General features: G+C 43.5%; 1 protein-coding gene across 1 annotated transcript in view; it reads left to right on the forward strand.

Moving 5' to 3' along the window:
* Positions 1-15,450, forward strand: part of egf (epidermal growth factor) — a 119,653-nt gene that overhangs the window by 58,920 nt on the left and 45,283 nt on the right. The window contains exons 12-15 of the mRNA XM_055645351.1: positions 5,150-5,254; positions 8,999-9,222; positions 9,347-9,514; positions 14,234-14,380. Of these exons, the coding sequence (XP_055501326.1) occupies positions 5,150-5,254; positions 8,999-9,222; positions 9,347-9,514; positions 14,234-14,380 (644 nt within the window). The remainder of the gene's footprint in view (positions 1-5,149; positions 5,255-8,998; positions 9,223-9,346; positions 9,515-14,233; positions 14,381-15,450) is intronic.

A 15,450-nucleotide genomic window follows, 5' to 3' on the forward strand; every position in this document is an offset into this window, starting at 1 on the left:
TGTCTGTGCGGAGTTTGTACGTTCTCCCCGTGACCGCGTGCTTTTTCTCTGGGTGCTCCGGTTTCCTCCCACACTCCAGGTTTGTAGGTAAATTGGCTTGGTATCATTGTAAATTATCCCTAGTGCGTGATGGGTAATGTTAATGTGCGGGGGGGATCAGAGGTCCGGCAGGGACTCGTTCCTGCACTGTATCTCCAAACTAAAAATTGAAATGGAACCCTTAACATGTTTCTGCACTTCATGTTGGGGCACTGCCATTCTGCTTTGCTGCTGAGACCAAATAATTGATAGATACAGGTCTCTCCATTTTTCTTAGCAAAACTGCAATATTTTTTCCATCCAATCCAACCAATTTTAACTGTGTCTCTGGCTGAGCACAATCAATAGCATTTCTGTTTTGTGGGTTAATTTCAAAAAGCCACGGCTAATTAAAATTTCAATGTCAATAGTTGAGATAAAGTTGCCAATATGCCATCATTAACATTTGCTCTTTTAAGTTGTTCTTTCATCCATACGTCATCATATTGGACCTGTTTCAGCGTGAACACCTCCTGGTCGGGGCTGTCCCCACTTGCGGTTTCAGATCAAATCCAACAAGTTGACACCTGTGCGAATATTTGCTTTGAGTTCCTTTATTTCCTGCTCTTTCTCCAAGAGTAAAACCTTATACTGAATATTCTCTGCTGCTTCTCGCTTCAGCTCTTTGTTTATCTTTAACTGCCACTTCAATTTTTGTACATGAGCCAGTTCTTCAGCAAAAGCTTGATTTCTTCCATTCTCTTCATTGAACATCTGTTTGCACTTCTCTGTTTTTGCTCTGTTTTTTTTTTCTTTTATTTCTTGACTCATTTTACCGATTTTTGTCTGCACCAAGCGATCAAATGTGTAGTCATTCCTCTGGCAAGCTTCAGGCCAAGGGGATAAAGGTTACAGAAAGAGGCAAAGATTTATTTAGAGTGCGAATTAAAATATTAATATGTTGCAGTGACATTAGAATTTTTTTTATCATGGTCTTCATATTTCATATTTCACACCTCTTCTCTCCTTATCTCTGTATCGAAGATTACCTTTTCATAGAGTCATAGTCTTACAGCATGGGAGCAGGCCCATCAGCTCATCTTGCTTTAACTGGTAGTATTGCTTCTACAGTATGAACATTGAATTCTTCATTTTTAACTAATCCTCAAACAACCCTTTCCTCTTTTTCCTCCTCTCTCTTCCCTGTGCCACACCTGGATGATCACCCATATTTCACACCTCTTGTCCTTATCTCTATATCTAAGATTACCTTTTATCTTTTCATAGAGTCATAGTCTCAGGGCTGCCAACATTGGGTGAGAATTGGGAGTGAGAAATTGCGAAAGACCAAGCCCGAGGGAGCATAGCGACCGGGGGGGCGGGGCGGGAGTCCCTCTCCCATTGGTACGGAACATTTGCATTTTTCAGCTTGAAATTGTGCAATATGGTGCATACTGTAGCGAGTCTTATAACTTACACTTGAATGCAATATATATGCTTTAAATTGGGTTGGAGCATTTTTGAAAGGGGGAGGCTGTGCGATCACTGATCACTGGCCTTGGGGGTACCCGGTGAGGGAGTGGAGCAACCGAGTGGGGAGAGGGTGTGGAAGAAGGGTGTCCCTCCTCCCAGGGTAGGAACGTTTTGAAATTTGATGTATTAAAATCATGTTTTAGTGCACTGTAGAAGTTTGATTTCAATGTTTTTTGTATGAAGTATTTTTAAGAGGTAACTTTTTAAGGGGTAACTTTATCCACACAAAGGGTGATGGGTGTATGGAACAAGCTGCCAGAGGAGGTAGTTGAGGCAGGGACCATCCCAACATTTAAGAAAAAGTTAGACTAATAAATGGATAGGACAGGTTTGGAGGTATGGACCAAAAGCAGGTGGCGTAGCTGGGACATGTTGGCGGGTGTGGGCAAGTTGCACCAAAGGGCCTGTTTTCACACTGTATCACTCTATGACTACATTATACCTCCACCATGCATGAATGCTTCAAAATCAAGTGATCGAGTTTTATTGCCATATACTCAAGCATAGAAACATAGAAAATAGGTGCAGGAATAGGCCATCGGCCCTTCGAGCCAGCACTGCCATTCAATATGATCATGGCTATTCATCTAAAATCAGTACCTCTTTCCTGTATTTTCCCCATATCTCTTGATGTCGTTAGCCCCAAGAACTAAATGTAACTCTCTCTTGAAAACATCCAGTGAATTGACCTGCACTGCCTTCTGTGGCAGAGAATTCCACAGATTCACAACTCTGCGTGAAGAAAGTTTGTTCTCATCTCAGTCCTAACTGGCCCCCCCTTTATTCTTAAACTGTGACCCATGGTTCTGAACGCCCCCAACATCGGGAACATTTTTCCTGCAGTTACAGTAAGTGAAAATCTAGCAGGCAAGCAGGATGCTTTCACCAACCACCCCCATTTGAAGTCAACTATCTTCCACCGTATCTACCCAGTGCTTGGTACTTACTTCCAGCAGCCACTGGTTGTCCTCCAGGATGTACCGAGCTGCAGCCTGATCCATGCCGGTCACCTGGGCGAATTCGGCACAGAGACTCTCACGGCAGCAGCGCAACGCTTCGACGCCTCCGATGGCCCGGGACTCTTGCACTGAGGCTGCTCCATGGCCGGAGCTGCAGTGAGCGACTCGCCAGCCCGGCAAACACTCTCCAGCCCCGCTCCCCGTCCGCATCTGTCCCCGCCGCTGCTTCCGCTTCCAACACCCGCGGCCCATGCAGTTGATATGAGTTTTGAAATTTTCGTTGATCACAGAATTTCCCACAACAGAGCGAGAGAAATTTGTGATCAGCGTGAGAATTTGGTGAAATGCGTGATTCTCACGCTCAATGTATGGGAGTTGGCAGACCCCCCCCTGCCTCTCTATCCCCTCTCCCTCACCTCCCACCCCCCCCTCTCTCTCCCCCCCTCTCTCTCTCCTCCACCTCTCTTTCTCTCTCCCTCTCTCTCTCTCTCTCTTCCCTCCCACCTCACCTCTCATCCCTCTCTCTACCCGACCGAGCCCCCCTCTCTCTTCTGCTCTCTCCCTCTCCCGGAAGACCCCTCTCAACCCCCCTATCTCTCTCCATCCTCCCCCCTCCCTCTCTCTCCTCCCTCTCTCGCTCTCTCTCTCCCTCTCTTCACCCCTCTCACTCTCTCCCCTTCACAGCCCTCCTCTCTCGACCGAGAAGCCCCCTTTTTCCTCCCCCCCTCTCTCTCCTTCTCTCCCCCCTTCCTCTCTCTCTCTCCCTCTTTCTCTCTTCCCCAACCCCGCTCTCCCTCCCACTTCTCACTCTCCACCCCCCACTGGACCATCTCCCCTCTCTCCTTGACCCCCCCCTCTCCCCTCTCTCCCCTCTCCCCCCCTCCCCCCCTCCCTCCCCTCTCTCCTCTCTCTCTTCGCCTCTCTTCCCCACTCCCCCGCCACTTCTCTCTCTCACACACTCTTCTCTCTCCCCCTTCAATCTTTATCAATCTCTCTCCCCACTCGCTCTTCCCCTCTCTCTTCCCCCTCTCTCTCTCCCCTATTTCTCTCTCCCACATCACTCCCCTTCCGCTCTTTCTTTCCCCTCTGTCTCTATCTCCTCTGTCCCCTTTCCCCCCCATCTCTCCCTCTCCCTCTCTCTCTCTTTCTCTCTCTCTCCCTCTTCCCCCCCTCTCTTTTCCCCCCCCTCCCTTCCCCCTCTCTCTCCCCCCCCTCCTCCCCCTCTCTCCCCCTCCCTCCTCTCTCCCTCACTCCCTCTCTCTCCCTCTCTACACAGTCTCCCCTCTCTCTCTGTCTCTCCTCTCACCTCTCTCTCTCTTCCCCCCTCTCTCTCTCATCTCTCTCTCCCTCTCTCCCCCATTTCTCCCTCCCACCTCTCTCTCCCCTCTCTCTTTCCCCTCTCCCATTCTCTCCTGCCCTCTCCCTCTCTCCTCTCTCTCTCCATTCACGCCCCCTCTGTCTCCCCCTCCTCTCTTCTCACCCCCCCCCTCTCTCCCTGTCTCTTTCCCTTCTCTCTCTCTCGCCACCTCCCTTTGAGAGTCTGCCCCTTCGGCACAGAGACTCTCGCGGCAGCAGAGCTTCCGATGCCTCCGACGGCCCGGGACACTCGCACTGTCCGGAGCGTTCCTTGGCCGAAGCTGCAGCGAGCGACTCACTAGCCGCACAAACACTCGACAGCACCGCAAACTCACCTGTCCCGGCTCCCCGCATCTGTTCCCGCTGCTGGTTCTGCTCCCATTCCTCCCGCAGCCCCGGCTCCCCAACACCCACGGACCATGCAGTTTATCCGAGTTTTGAAATTTTCTTTGATCACAAAATTTCTCACCACTGAGCGTGAGAAATGTCTGATGAGCGTGAGGGCGTGAGAGTTTGCTTGAGGGCGTGAGTCTCACGCTCAAAGCGTGAGAGTTGGCAGCCCTGTATTCTTACAGCATGGGAACAGGCCCATCAGCCCAACTTGCCCACAATGACCAACACGTCCTATTTCCACTAGTCCCACCTAACTGCGTTTGGCCCATACCCCTCTAAACCTGTCCTATCCATGTACCTGTCTAAATTTTCATCTCCGAAGTGTTCAACCATCTATCAATCAAATCACCCCCTCCGCTCACCTATATCCACCTATTACTTGCCACGTTTTGTCCCGTTCCCATCCCTCTTCCAGCTTTCTCACTGTCAATCATCGATGAATCCACAGTACATACCTGTAGCAATTTACAATCCCTTGTTAACTTTCAACAGAAAGTACCAGACATATGGTTATGTTTGTTTTGTACCACATTGTCATGGATGCCCCAACTTATCTAGAAGTGAAAAATATTTCTTCATATCTGACATGTTAATTAAGTTTGAGGGTCACACACATGCACACTACTGTTTAGTCTGTCCATTGTGCGTTTAGTTGGTCCATTGATCAACTTATCCAAGGACGCTTCACAGCCCACCCCCTCTGGGTTGTTTGCAAACATTGTTACAACAGTGTGAGCAGTTAGCCACATAGCATATGCTTTAAACAAATGGCAACCAAGCAGCAATCATTGCTGAAATCAATATGACATAAGCGACACTATCGAATAACTATATGACTGAGTCAAATGATGAAGAACAACAATAGCGTTAATTGCCTTTCTTTGTTGCAGGTTATCGCACATAGCAAGGAGTGGGCTCGATGGTACACAGAGAGAAGTGATTATCCGTGAGGGTGTCGACATGCCAAGAGGAATCACTGTCCATCCATTGGTTAGGTAAGAGTGTTAAATAATAAAGAAGCAAACCAGCAACTGATTTGATCAGATAAGATGGTTTAGTTTCAGTTTAGTTTAGTTTATAGTTGCGTTTACCGAGGTGCAGTGAAAAACTTTTGTTGCATGCTAACCAGCCAGCAGAAAGACAATACATGATTACAATCGAGCCATTCACAGTGTACAGGTACAAGATAAGGGAGTAACGTTTAGTGCAAGATAAAGCCCGGTCACATAATCCTAGGGTCTCCCATGAGGTAGATAGAAGTTCAGGACAGCTCTCTAGTTGGGGTAGGATGGTTCAGTTGCCTGATAGCAGCTGGCAAACAGCTGGGAAGAAGAGATTTAAAATGAGAATTATCATCTGTGTTTTCATAGTGCTGGATTGTTAAGTGATTTGACAAAAAAAATTACAGGTTTAATGTGAGACAAAAGAGTTTTAAAGGTGAGATGAGGAGAAAGTTTCTTAAACAGGGGAGAACGTTTTTAAACTGAGAGTGGTTGACGTATGCAACATGCTGCCAGTTAAGTCAAATACAATTGCTACCTTTAAAGGAGATTTATGCAGCCATTTAAATAGGCGTCATCAAAGGATAGGGTCCTAATGAGGACAAATGGGATTAGTGGAGATACTGAAAAGCAGAGACAAGGTTGGCCAATGGGCTCATTTCTTTGCTGTACAGTGATTTCTCTGTGACTATGATTCTAAGGTTGGTTTATCCTAATTTGAGGGAGGACATCCTTGCTGTTGAGGGAGTGAAGCGTGGGTTCATGAGGTTAATCCCCGGGATGGCGGGACTGTCTTATGAGGAAAGATTGGAAAGACCGGGCTTGTATTCACTAGAAATTAGAAGGATGAGAGGGCATCTTATAGAAGCATATAAAATTATTAAAGGACTGGACAAGCTAGATGCAGGAAAATGTTTCCCAATGTTGGGCGAGTCCAGAACCAAGGGCCACAATCTAAGAATAAAGGGGAGGCCATTTAAAACTGAGATGAAAAAAAAAAGTTTTCACCCTGATAGTTGTGAAATTGTGGAATTCTCTGCCATAGACGGCATTGGAGGCCAAATCACTGGATGAATTTAAAGAGAGTTAGATAGAGCTCTAGGGGCTAGTGGAATCAAGGGGTATGGGGAGATGGCTAGCATGGTTTACTGATTGTGGATGATCAGCCATGGTCACAATGAATGGCGGTGCTGGCTCGAAGGGCCGAAGGGCCTCCTCCTGCACCTATTTTCTATGTTTCTATGTTGTGGAAGAGTTGGTTGGAGTATAATAAACAGAGGTGTTCTCCATTAGTTCACAGTAATTAAAGGAATTCCTGCCAATTATTTAATATTGATGTTGCACGTGAACAGCTGGATTTGTTGAAATACTGGACAAAGAAACATAGTATGCCACAGGTATCATGGATGCCATTAACTTCATTAAACTATTAAACCTCAAGCTTAGCTGAGAAAGACAATTGAAACAAAATGGCATCACAGGCAAGAATATGATGTTAAGATTATTAAATGAAACATCTTATAAATATAATCGAGCTTAACTAGTCCAGTGTACGGGTCAATGAATCTCATATACATACAAATTAGCTCATGTCTAAGACCTCACATGTCTAAGAACTAAGCGAGTCTAAGAACTCGCTTTGCAACATCTCGGATCGGAAGCGAGACATGGGATGAGTGACATTTTGGTAAATGTCTCCAAAAAAATACAATAATAACCAGTCTTGCAATGAAATGTACAAGGGGAAATTGACTGTCAATACACATGGACTTGAAGTCATAACTTCTCAAATAGCTGAAACAACCATCTTTGCATTGACTCCATCTACACTTCATGCTGCCACGGTGCCCAGCTGGAAGGCTCGTCGGAGAGCTGGACCGGGAACCCACCCAAAGGCTCATCGGTCGACGGGACTGGGAACTCGCATGAAGGCTTGTTGGATGGCTGGGTGATGCCTCCAGCGCCTTCGAGTAGACTGCAGGAGATGCCCCCCCCACCCCCCCCAGGACACAAAGATGGCCGGGCGAGGAGTGTAGACGGACGTCGGCACGCAGGAACTGCTCCAGTACAATGAACACATGGACTTTGGACTCTGAATAATGGCGCCAAAAATGGCGGCACCTTCTTTGGTAGCTCAGGGATCTTTTTCTCGCTTTTTCCTATTTTACTCCTTCTTCATTCTCTTCTTTTTTCTCTCTTTCTTTCATTTTTTTCTTTTTTCTTAAATTTAGGTTCTAACGTTAAAAGTGAAGCTGTGCAATAATTGTATAACTGTTATGTCGATCGCCTTATCCTTGTACAATCGCTTCTAATAAAATAAATACAATTTAAAAAAATGTCGGCACCAGCATGTGTAATATACGTAGAAAGAATTTCACTGTGCAGTTGCATGTGTGACAAATAAAACTGCATTGCACCATTAAACTGTTGAAATCAGAACATTTGTCTGCAACTCACTTCTCCTTGGCATCAGCTCCACCTACATCAATCGACTCCAACTGGTCCAGAACGCAGCCGCCCGACTCATCACCCACACCAAATCCCGGCATCACATCACTCCAGTCCTCAAACAACTTCACTGGCTTCCCATCTCCCACCGGATCACCTACAAAATCCTGGTCCTCACCTACAAAGCCCTCCACCATCTGGCCCCCCCATATCTCACTGACCTCCTCTCCCCCTACCAACCCTCACGGTCCCTCAGATCAACATCAGCTGGTCTCCTCTCCATCCACAAGTCCAACCTCCGCAGTTTTGGGGACAGAGCCTTCTCCAGGGCAGCTCCCAGGCTCTGGAACTCCCTCCCCCAACTGATCCGCAATTCCGTGTCCTTCACCATCTTCCAGTCCCGCCTCAAGACCCATCTCTTCACCTCTGCCTATCCTTAGCCCCACCTCCCCCTCCCTTTTCATCTGTGCTTGAATTGCCTCATATTGTGTTTTGAATTGAATTCTGTCTTTACTTTGTGTACTAGTCATGTCTCTACTATTTATTTCATTCCGCTTACATGTTTTTCCTCTACTTGCTAAATTTTTGTAAGGTGCCCTTGAGACTCTTGAAAGGCGCCCAGAAATAAAATTTATTATTATTATTATTATTATTATTATTTGTCAATCACATGTTTTGCAGAAGCCTGGCAAGGTCAGCTGGTTAATTTTATCTTTTCATTTAAGTTCCTTCTAGTTTTTTGAATAGCGTGCTCATCAGAAGCTTTAAAAATAATAATCTCCATAATTAATGCTACCAATGTTTAAAAATCCGCATCTTTAAAAAAAAAAAAAAGCCTGCTTCGATTCAGTAATTGAATATGACAAATATTTGTGATGTGCTCAATTCCGGCTGACGGATTTTGGAGTCTGGTAGAGGTGTATGTCTGCATTCTTCCAACCCAGAAGGCCTCCCATTAGTTACAACCTTTTAACTGCAATAGATTTCATAATTGATCTTCATAATTAAAATAAAATGTTTTGAACTATTTTATGCAGCGGCCTAAATATTGCAGCGTTTAAAAACCTTTTCATTTATGTTTTCACAACCATAACATCTCAATAATGCTAGGACACAACAAACCAAGCATATTCCTGATGTTCAGGTTCTGCTGAGCTGTTAATAATACACCTAATTCTGCTACTAATTCAAATACATCTATTTCTACTGTGAATGGTCTTTTTTTACACACACGAAACAAGCAAAATAAATCTTAAATTGGTTTGTTGTGTACCACTTCATCTAATACAGGAAGCTATTCTGGACTGTGTGTGGAGATGGACCTAGAATAGAAAGCTGTTCTCTGGAGGGTGAACAGCGTCTGGTGATTGTTGGCAGTAATCTCGTTTGGCCCAGTGGAATAACCATAGACTACCTGTCTGACAAGCTGTATTGGTGTGATGCCAAACGTTCTGTGATCGAGATGTCAGATCTGAATGGATCAAACCGTCGGATACTTGCACAGATCGAAGTAGGTGAGGCTTTTTGTGACCCTGAAGTTGCACACCATTGTCTCATCTGCAACAGGAAATGAACAGTCCTCTAAAAGCTTTCTTTTTACATTCCCCCCCCCCCCCCCCCCACCCCTTTTCTCTGAAGGACGACCATTTGATGTAGCCGTATTTGAAGATCATGTCTGGTTTACAGACTGGCGTAAGTCTTCTCTGATGAGAATTGACAAGTGGACTGGTCACAACAGAGTGAGACTCCGAGGCAGTATGCGAAGACCTTCAGCGATTGTTGTCGTTCACCCATTAGCCAAGCCAGGTGAATTCATTAGGCCAGAACTATAAGGTGCTGGAGTAACTCAGCGGGTCAGGCAGCATCTCTGGAGGACATGAATAAGCAATGTTTTGGGACCCTTCAGATGGATGGCTAGTTAATTAAGCCAGTTGAACAAAGTAAAAAGTAGTTTAAAAGATAATCCCAGTTAATTGTCTCAGTTCCTTTAACAAGAAGTTTTGATGTAATAATTTTTCGCCTTCCCATGTAACCTAACCTGCCTATTGTGAAATGTGCAAGGTCTGATGTTACATGCTCCCTTATTTTCCTCAGCATGATATTAAATGGAATCTTAAATCAAAATTATACCCAAACCGATGAGATAAGGGAAATAGTTACTACTTTCATAATTTTAACCTGTTAAACTGATGTGGATTATTACTGGCTATTAAATAGCAGTGGCCATATTTCAAAAGTAACTGGCTGCGAAGTATTTGGATATCTTAAGATTGTTATACAAATATGTACCATAATGGGTGTTGTTTCAATAAGGTAAATTAAAGCCACACTCTCAACATGTAGATGTGGCCTCAGGGAGTATGGACTGGGGAACCAGGACTACAATATTGGGACCACAGGATCATAACATTACGAGCTTTTGCTGCAAATACAGATACTACAATTTTGGGATATGGGGGTCCATAGAATATCAGACTCACTTTATCCACTGAAAAAAGAGCTCCATTAATATTTTGTGCAGGTACACAACTGAGAAAGAAAGTGTGAGGAACTGCGGATGCTGTTTGAAACCGAAGATAGACACAAAATGCTGGTGTAATTCAGCAGGACATGCAGCATCTCTGGAGAGAAGGAATGGGTGAGGTTTTGGGTCAAGAAGAAGGGAAATGAGGAAGGATCTTGATCTGAAACACCACCCATTCCTTCTCTCCAGAGATGCTGCCTGTCCCGCTGAGTTACTCCAGCATTTGGTATTTATCCGTGAATATTTTGGATGATGGGAGATTATGTCGTTGGCTCATTGTTCAATTGCTAATTTCATTTTGTGCCTTGTTGTGGGCAACAACTAGTTTACAACAAAAAATGCTGGAAAGAGAAACCGTTATTCTCTCAGTCTTCAAAGACCTGAAAAGTTAACTTTGTTTCTTTTTCCACAGAAGTTGGTTAAAATGCTGACTACTTCCAGTCATTACAGTTTTTATCTCAAATTCCCAACACATGCAGTTTTTCCCCTCACTTGTCAGTTTTGTTTTGTTTGATAAATCAAAATAATAGTTCTAATGAACAGACATCAAGCAATTTTTATTTTCTTAAATTATACACACGGTACATTTGAAAGCTCCATTAAAATTATATTCACAAAAATCTTTTAACTGAGCCATTGCATGTGGTATAATAACATTTTTAGCTACAATTGTTGTAACCTACATAAAAGTTTGGGAAATAAAAAAGGTGCTAGCGTTAGTAAGGTTACAATAAAAAATATTATGATTACCCATCAATTTAAAATTTAATTTGACATTGTTGGTTTGTTCCTGCAAGGCACTATAATCACTGCAAGATATTTTCATTTAGTGCTAATAACAGGTATTTATGCAGAGATAAGTTGTACTTGTAGACAACTGCTGTCACTGATATGGACTTGGCTATTGCATCACCTCGAAAGGTTGTTAATATCATTCATGTTATTGAACTTGTTCGAGTTAGGGGTGACATGGTGGCGCAGCGGTAGAGTTGCTGCCTTACAACACCAGAGACTCGGGTTCGATCCTGACTACAGATGTGCAGAGTTCATACGTTCTCCCCGTGACCGTCTGGGTTTTCTATGGGTGCTGCAGTTTCCTCCCACACTCCAAAGACGCACAGGTTTGTAGGTTAAATGTGTAGGAAAGAACTGCAGATGCTGGTTTAAAGCAAAGAAAGATACAAAATACTGAAGTAACTCAGCGAGCCAGTCAGCATCTCTTTAGTACAGGTTTGTAGGTTAGTTGACTTTGGTAAAATTGTAGATTGTCCCTAGTGTGTAGGATAGTGCTAATGTACGGGGAGATCGCTGGGCAGCGTGATCTCGGTGGGTCAAAGGGATTGTTTCCGCGTTGTATCTCTAAATCAAATCAAACTAAACTAAACTTTGATTAAGGGTGGGCATTGCATGCCCCTTTCTACTTAAAAATGATAAAGGAACCACATCATTTTGAAATATTTAGGTGCGCTATGCTGTTGTGCCAATGAATGTACACACCCAGTGGGAAGCTAATCACTTGGTTACAATTCCCAAACCCTGTTTGTCCTGTTCTCTGAATAGGTATCAGTCATCTCTAAGAGAGGGATAGCCACGAAAGACAGAGAAACATAACGGAAGCAGCATGCGGAGATGACATTTCTACTCCACTGCCCCAACTTTTAGAGGCCACTTTGTGTCAAATGGAGAAGACAACGGGGTTTGGTGTGGGAACATTAGTGAGAAATGATGACAGACTGAGAATTTGATTAGCTAGTTAAGTGAAATGTGTTCCTCTTCCAATAATACTTCCAGTGAAATGGCCAATTGTTGCAATTACTTCAAATGAACCCCAACCGGAGACTGATGAAAGATTCCTCATTGAAAAATGATCAAGGACTTCATTGAAATATTAATCTCTCCATGTTTTGTGTTTCTACAATTAAATGCTAGAGGAATCACTCCATCAGTTTAAACAAACTCTACAGATGAGGAGAATGTTTGAGCAAACTGTTCTGAAGTCCCTAATCAGTCTCCTGGTATCAATAGAGCATTCTTTTAAATAGTCTATAAAAAAACTAGCACAAACTGCGTGTAGTTCTACTGAAGTTATACACAAAACGCTGGAGTAACTCAGCGGGACAGGCAGCATCTCTGGAGAGAAGGAATGGGTGAAGTTTCGGGTCGAGACCCTTCTTCAGTCTTCAGGTCAGTCCGAAGAAGGGTCTCAACCAGAAACGTCACTCATTCCCTCTCTCCAGAGATGCTGCCTGTCCCGCTGAGTTACTCCAGCGTTTTGTGTCTAAAGTCCGATCAAAGACAGTCCGAGGGTCCTATAGTATGACTCGTCATTTGTTTTTATCCATTGTTTAAATTTGCACAACAGTGGTATCATCGGTGAATCTAAAGATTTAATTGGGGGGGGGGGGGTGTCTGTCTACATAGTCATGGGTCTAGAGAGAGTAGGGCAGGTGACCGAGCACATGGCCCTGAACTTCCCCAGTGCTGATGGTCAGCAAGGAAGAGGAATTATTGTCAATTAGTACTGACAGAGTTCTGCCAATCAGTATGTCGAGGATCTGGTTGCTGAGGGAGGAGCATAGACTCAGTTCCATGAGTTTGATGACAAGTTTGGAAGGGATGAAGGTGTTGAATGAAAAGCTGTAGTTGATAAACAACAGCCTGACCAGCATGTCGCTGTAGTTCGAATGGTGGAACACAGACTGAAGAGCCCACAAGATCACACCTACTGCCGATCTTTTACAGCAGGGGGCAAATTGTTCTGGGTCCAGGTCATTACTGAGTAAGGAGTTTAGTTTAGTTTAGTTTAGAGATACAGCACAGAAACAGGCCCTTCGGCCCACTGAGCCTGCACCGGCAAGCAACCCCCGCATATTAACACTATCCTACAAACACTAGGGAAAATATATACATACACCAAGCCAATTAACCTCCATATCTGTATGTGTTTGGAGTGTGGGAGGAAACTGAAGATCTCTGAGAAAACCCATGCGGTCACGGGGAGAACGTACAAACTCCGTACAGACAGCACCCATCTTTGAAGACTGAGAGAATAACGGTTTCTCTTTCCAGCATTTTTTGTTGTAAACTAGTTGTTGCCCACAACAAGGCACAAAGTGAAATTAGCAATTGAACAATGCTTCGAGCCTGCACCGCCATTCAATATGATCATGGCTGATCATCCATCTCAGTATCCCATCCCTGCCTTCTCTCCATACCCCCTGATCCCTTTAGCCACAAGGACCACATCTAACTCCCTCTTAAATATAGCCAATGAACTGCCCTCAACTACCTTCCACAGATTCACCACTCTCTGTGTAAAAAATGATTTTCTCATCTCGGTCCTAAAAGACTTCCCTCTTATCCTTAAACTGTGACCCCTTGTTCTGAAATAGTAATTGTTACCTCAAACTCAATGTGAAATCGGGCTGAAAAAGTCAAATCAAAAATGAAACGCATACAGGATTCAATTTTTTTTTAAGTATGGACAAGTAAAACTATTTTTTTCCTTTTAATTCTCTAGGAATAACTAAAATCTGAAACGTGAGATTCCACAGTTGTAACAGTTTCCAAAACAGATATTTGGTAATAATTAAAACTTGCCGCACCATCAAATGAAAAGTGAGGTTCTGTTTAATCTGTTCAATGTCCACTTTCCATCCATATTTACTATGTTAGTGCAGGAAATTCATACTATTCAATATACTGGGCACCGCTTATTATTTTCATGCTGCTTATGGAGGTGTGGTGTAACGTGTGGATTTTCACATTTAGCAATTTATCTCTGCTCACGAGTTTCCGATTGATTTGTACTCAAATACTTTCAATCGCAGTGTTTTTTTCTTTCCAATGACTTTGAATCAATTAATGGCCATCTATTATATCACTGCAATGCCTGGTTAACTGAAATGTCTCCAAAGTATTTTACGATAAATTGAGTTTCTCAGCAAGGTCTGTGCTCGTAGTTATGAACTGTATTCAGATTTCTTGCGATAATACACTAGGTTCTGATCCTTGCCTGTATAAGAACGGTGGATGTGATCACGTCTGTGAGAATAGGTATGGAGCTGCTCACTGCCGATGCCGCAACAGATTCCAGAAAAAAGCAAATGGACGGTCATGTCAACTTACAAATGTTTCAACCACCGTAGGTAAGAAATATTTCCCTCATAGTCCTACCACTTGCTAATAATGTCTCACTGGGAAGCAAGTGGTACATTATCACCTGAATTTTCTTTAATAAAAACACCGCATGCTGGAAATTTGAAACACAAACAAAACGTGCTGGAAAAACTACAGGTCAGGCAGCATCTGTGGAACAGTCAATGATTCAAACCTCTTCTACAGTTGCTGAATACCCTGCTGAATAGTTTCCAGCATTTTTGTGATTTTGATAAAGCATATCGTCAGATATGTGCATCTATTTAATAAAAATAGAAAAATATATTGGTCAACCTTTATTAAAAGATTCTATAAATGGCACCAGCTGCCATTTATGTCAGTGAAAATAATTTCAAATGTAATTTGCATTAAGCAATATATCAGTCCTCCCTATCCAACAAATAGAGAAGAGATATAATGGAGATCTAAACATTTGGTTAAAAAGTGAGTCATGACGTAACCAGCGTTTTAAAAGATATACTTCTTTTGCACCTTAATCTGACGGGGGGGGGGGGGGGAAATCAAAGGATAATTAAACATTGCTAAAAAATGGGAATCAAATATTGGAAAATGAGTGCAAAGTCCCAAGAGAAAATTAGAAACACAACTATTGTCTGAAGATGATACCAAGAGGTTTAAGGTGCACAGTAGGAATAAAAGTATTCCTTGTACACTTATAAAACAAAATATAAGAGTCAGGGCGGCACGGTGGCAAAACGGTAGAGTTGCTGCCTTACAGCGCCAGAGACGCGGGTTCAACCCTGCCTACAGGTGCTGTTTGTATGGAGTTTGTATGTTCTCCCGATGATCGTGTGGGTTTTCTCTGGGTGCTCTGGTTTCCTCCCACATTCGAAAGACATGCAGGTTTGTAGGTTAATTGGCTTCTGTAAATTGTCCCTGGTGTGTAGGATAGAACTAATGTATGTGTGATTGTTGGTCAGCATGGACTTGGTGGGCCAAAGGGCATGTTTCCATGCTCTATCTCTAAACTAAACTAAACTAAAGAGTAAAGATTGTTTTAATCTCTCTATATATAGAGCACTCACAAGGGGATAATAGA

The sequence above is a fragment of the Leucoraja erinacea genome, chromosome 1, assembly GCF_028641065.1.
Source record: "Leucoraja erinacea ecotype New England chromosome 1, Leri_hhj_1, whole genome shotgun sequence".
In the NCBI taxonomy this organism is placed as follows: domain Eukaryota; kingdom Metazoa; phylum Chordata; class Chondrichthyes; order Rajiformes; family Rajidae; genus Leucoraja; species Leucoraja erinaceus.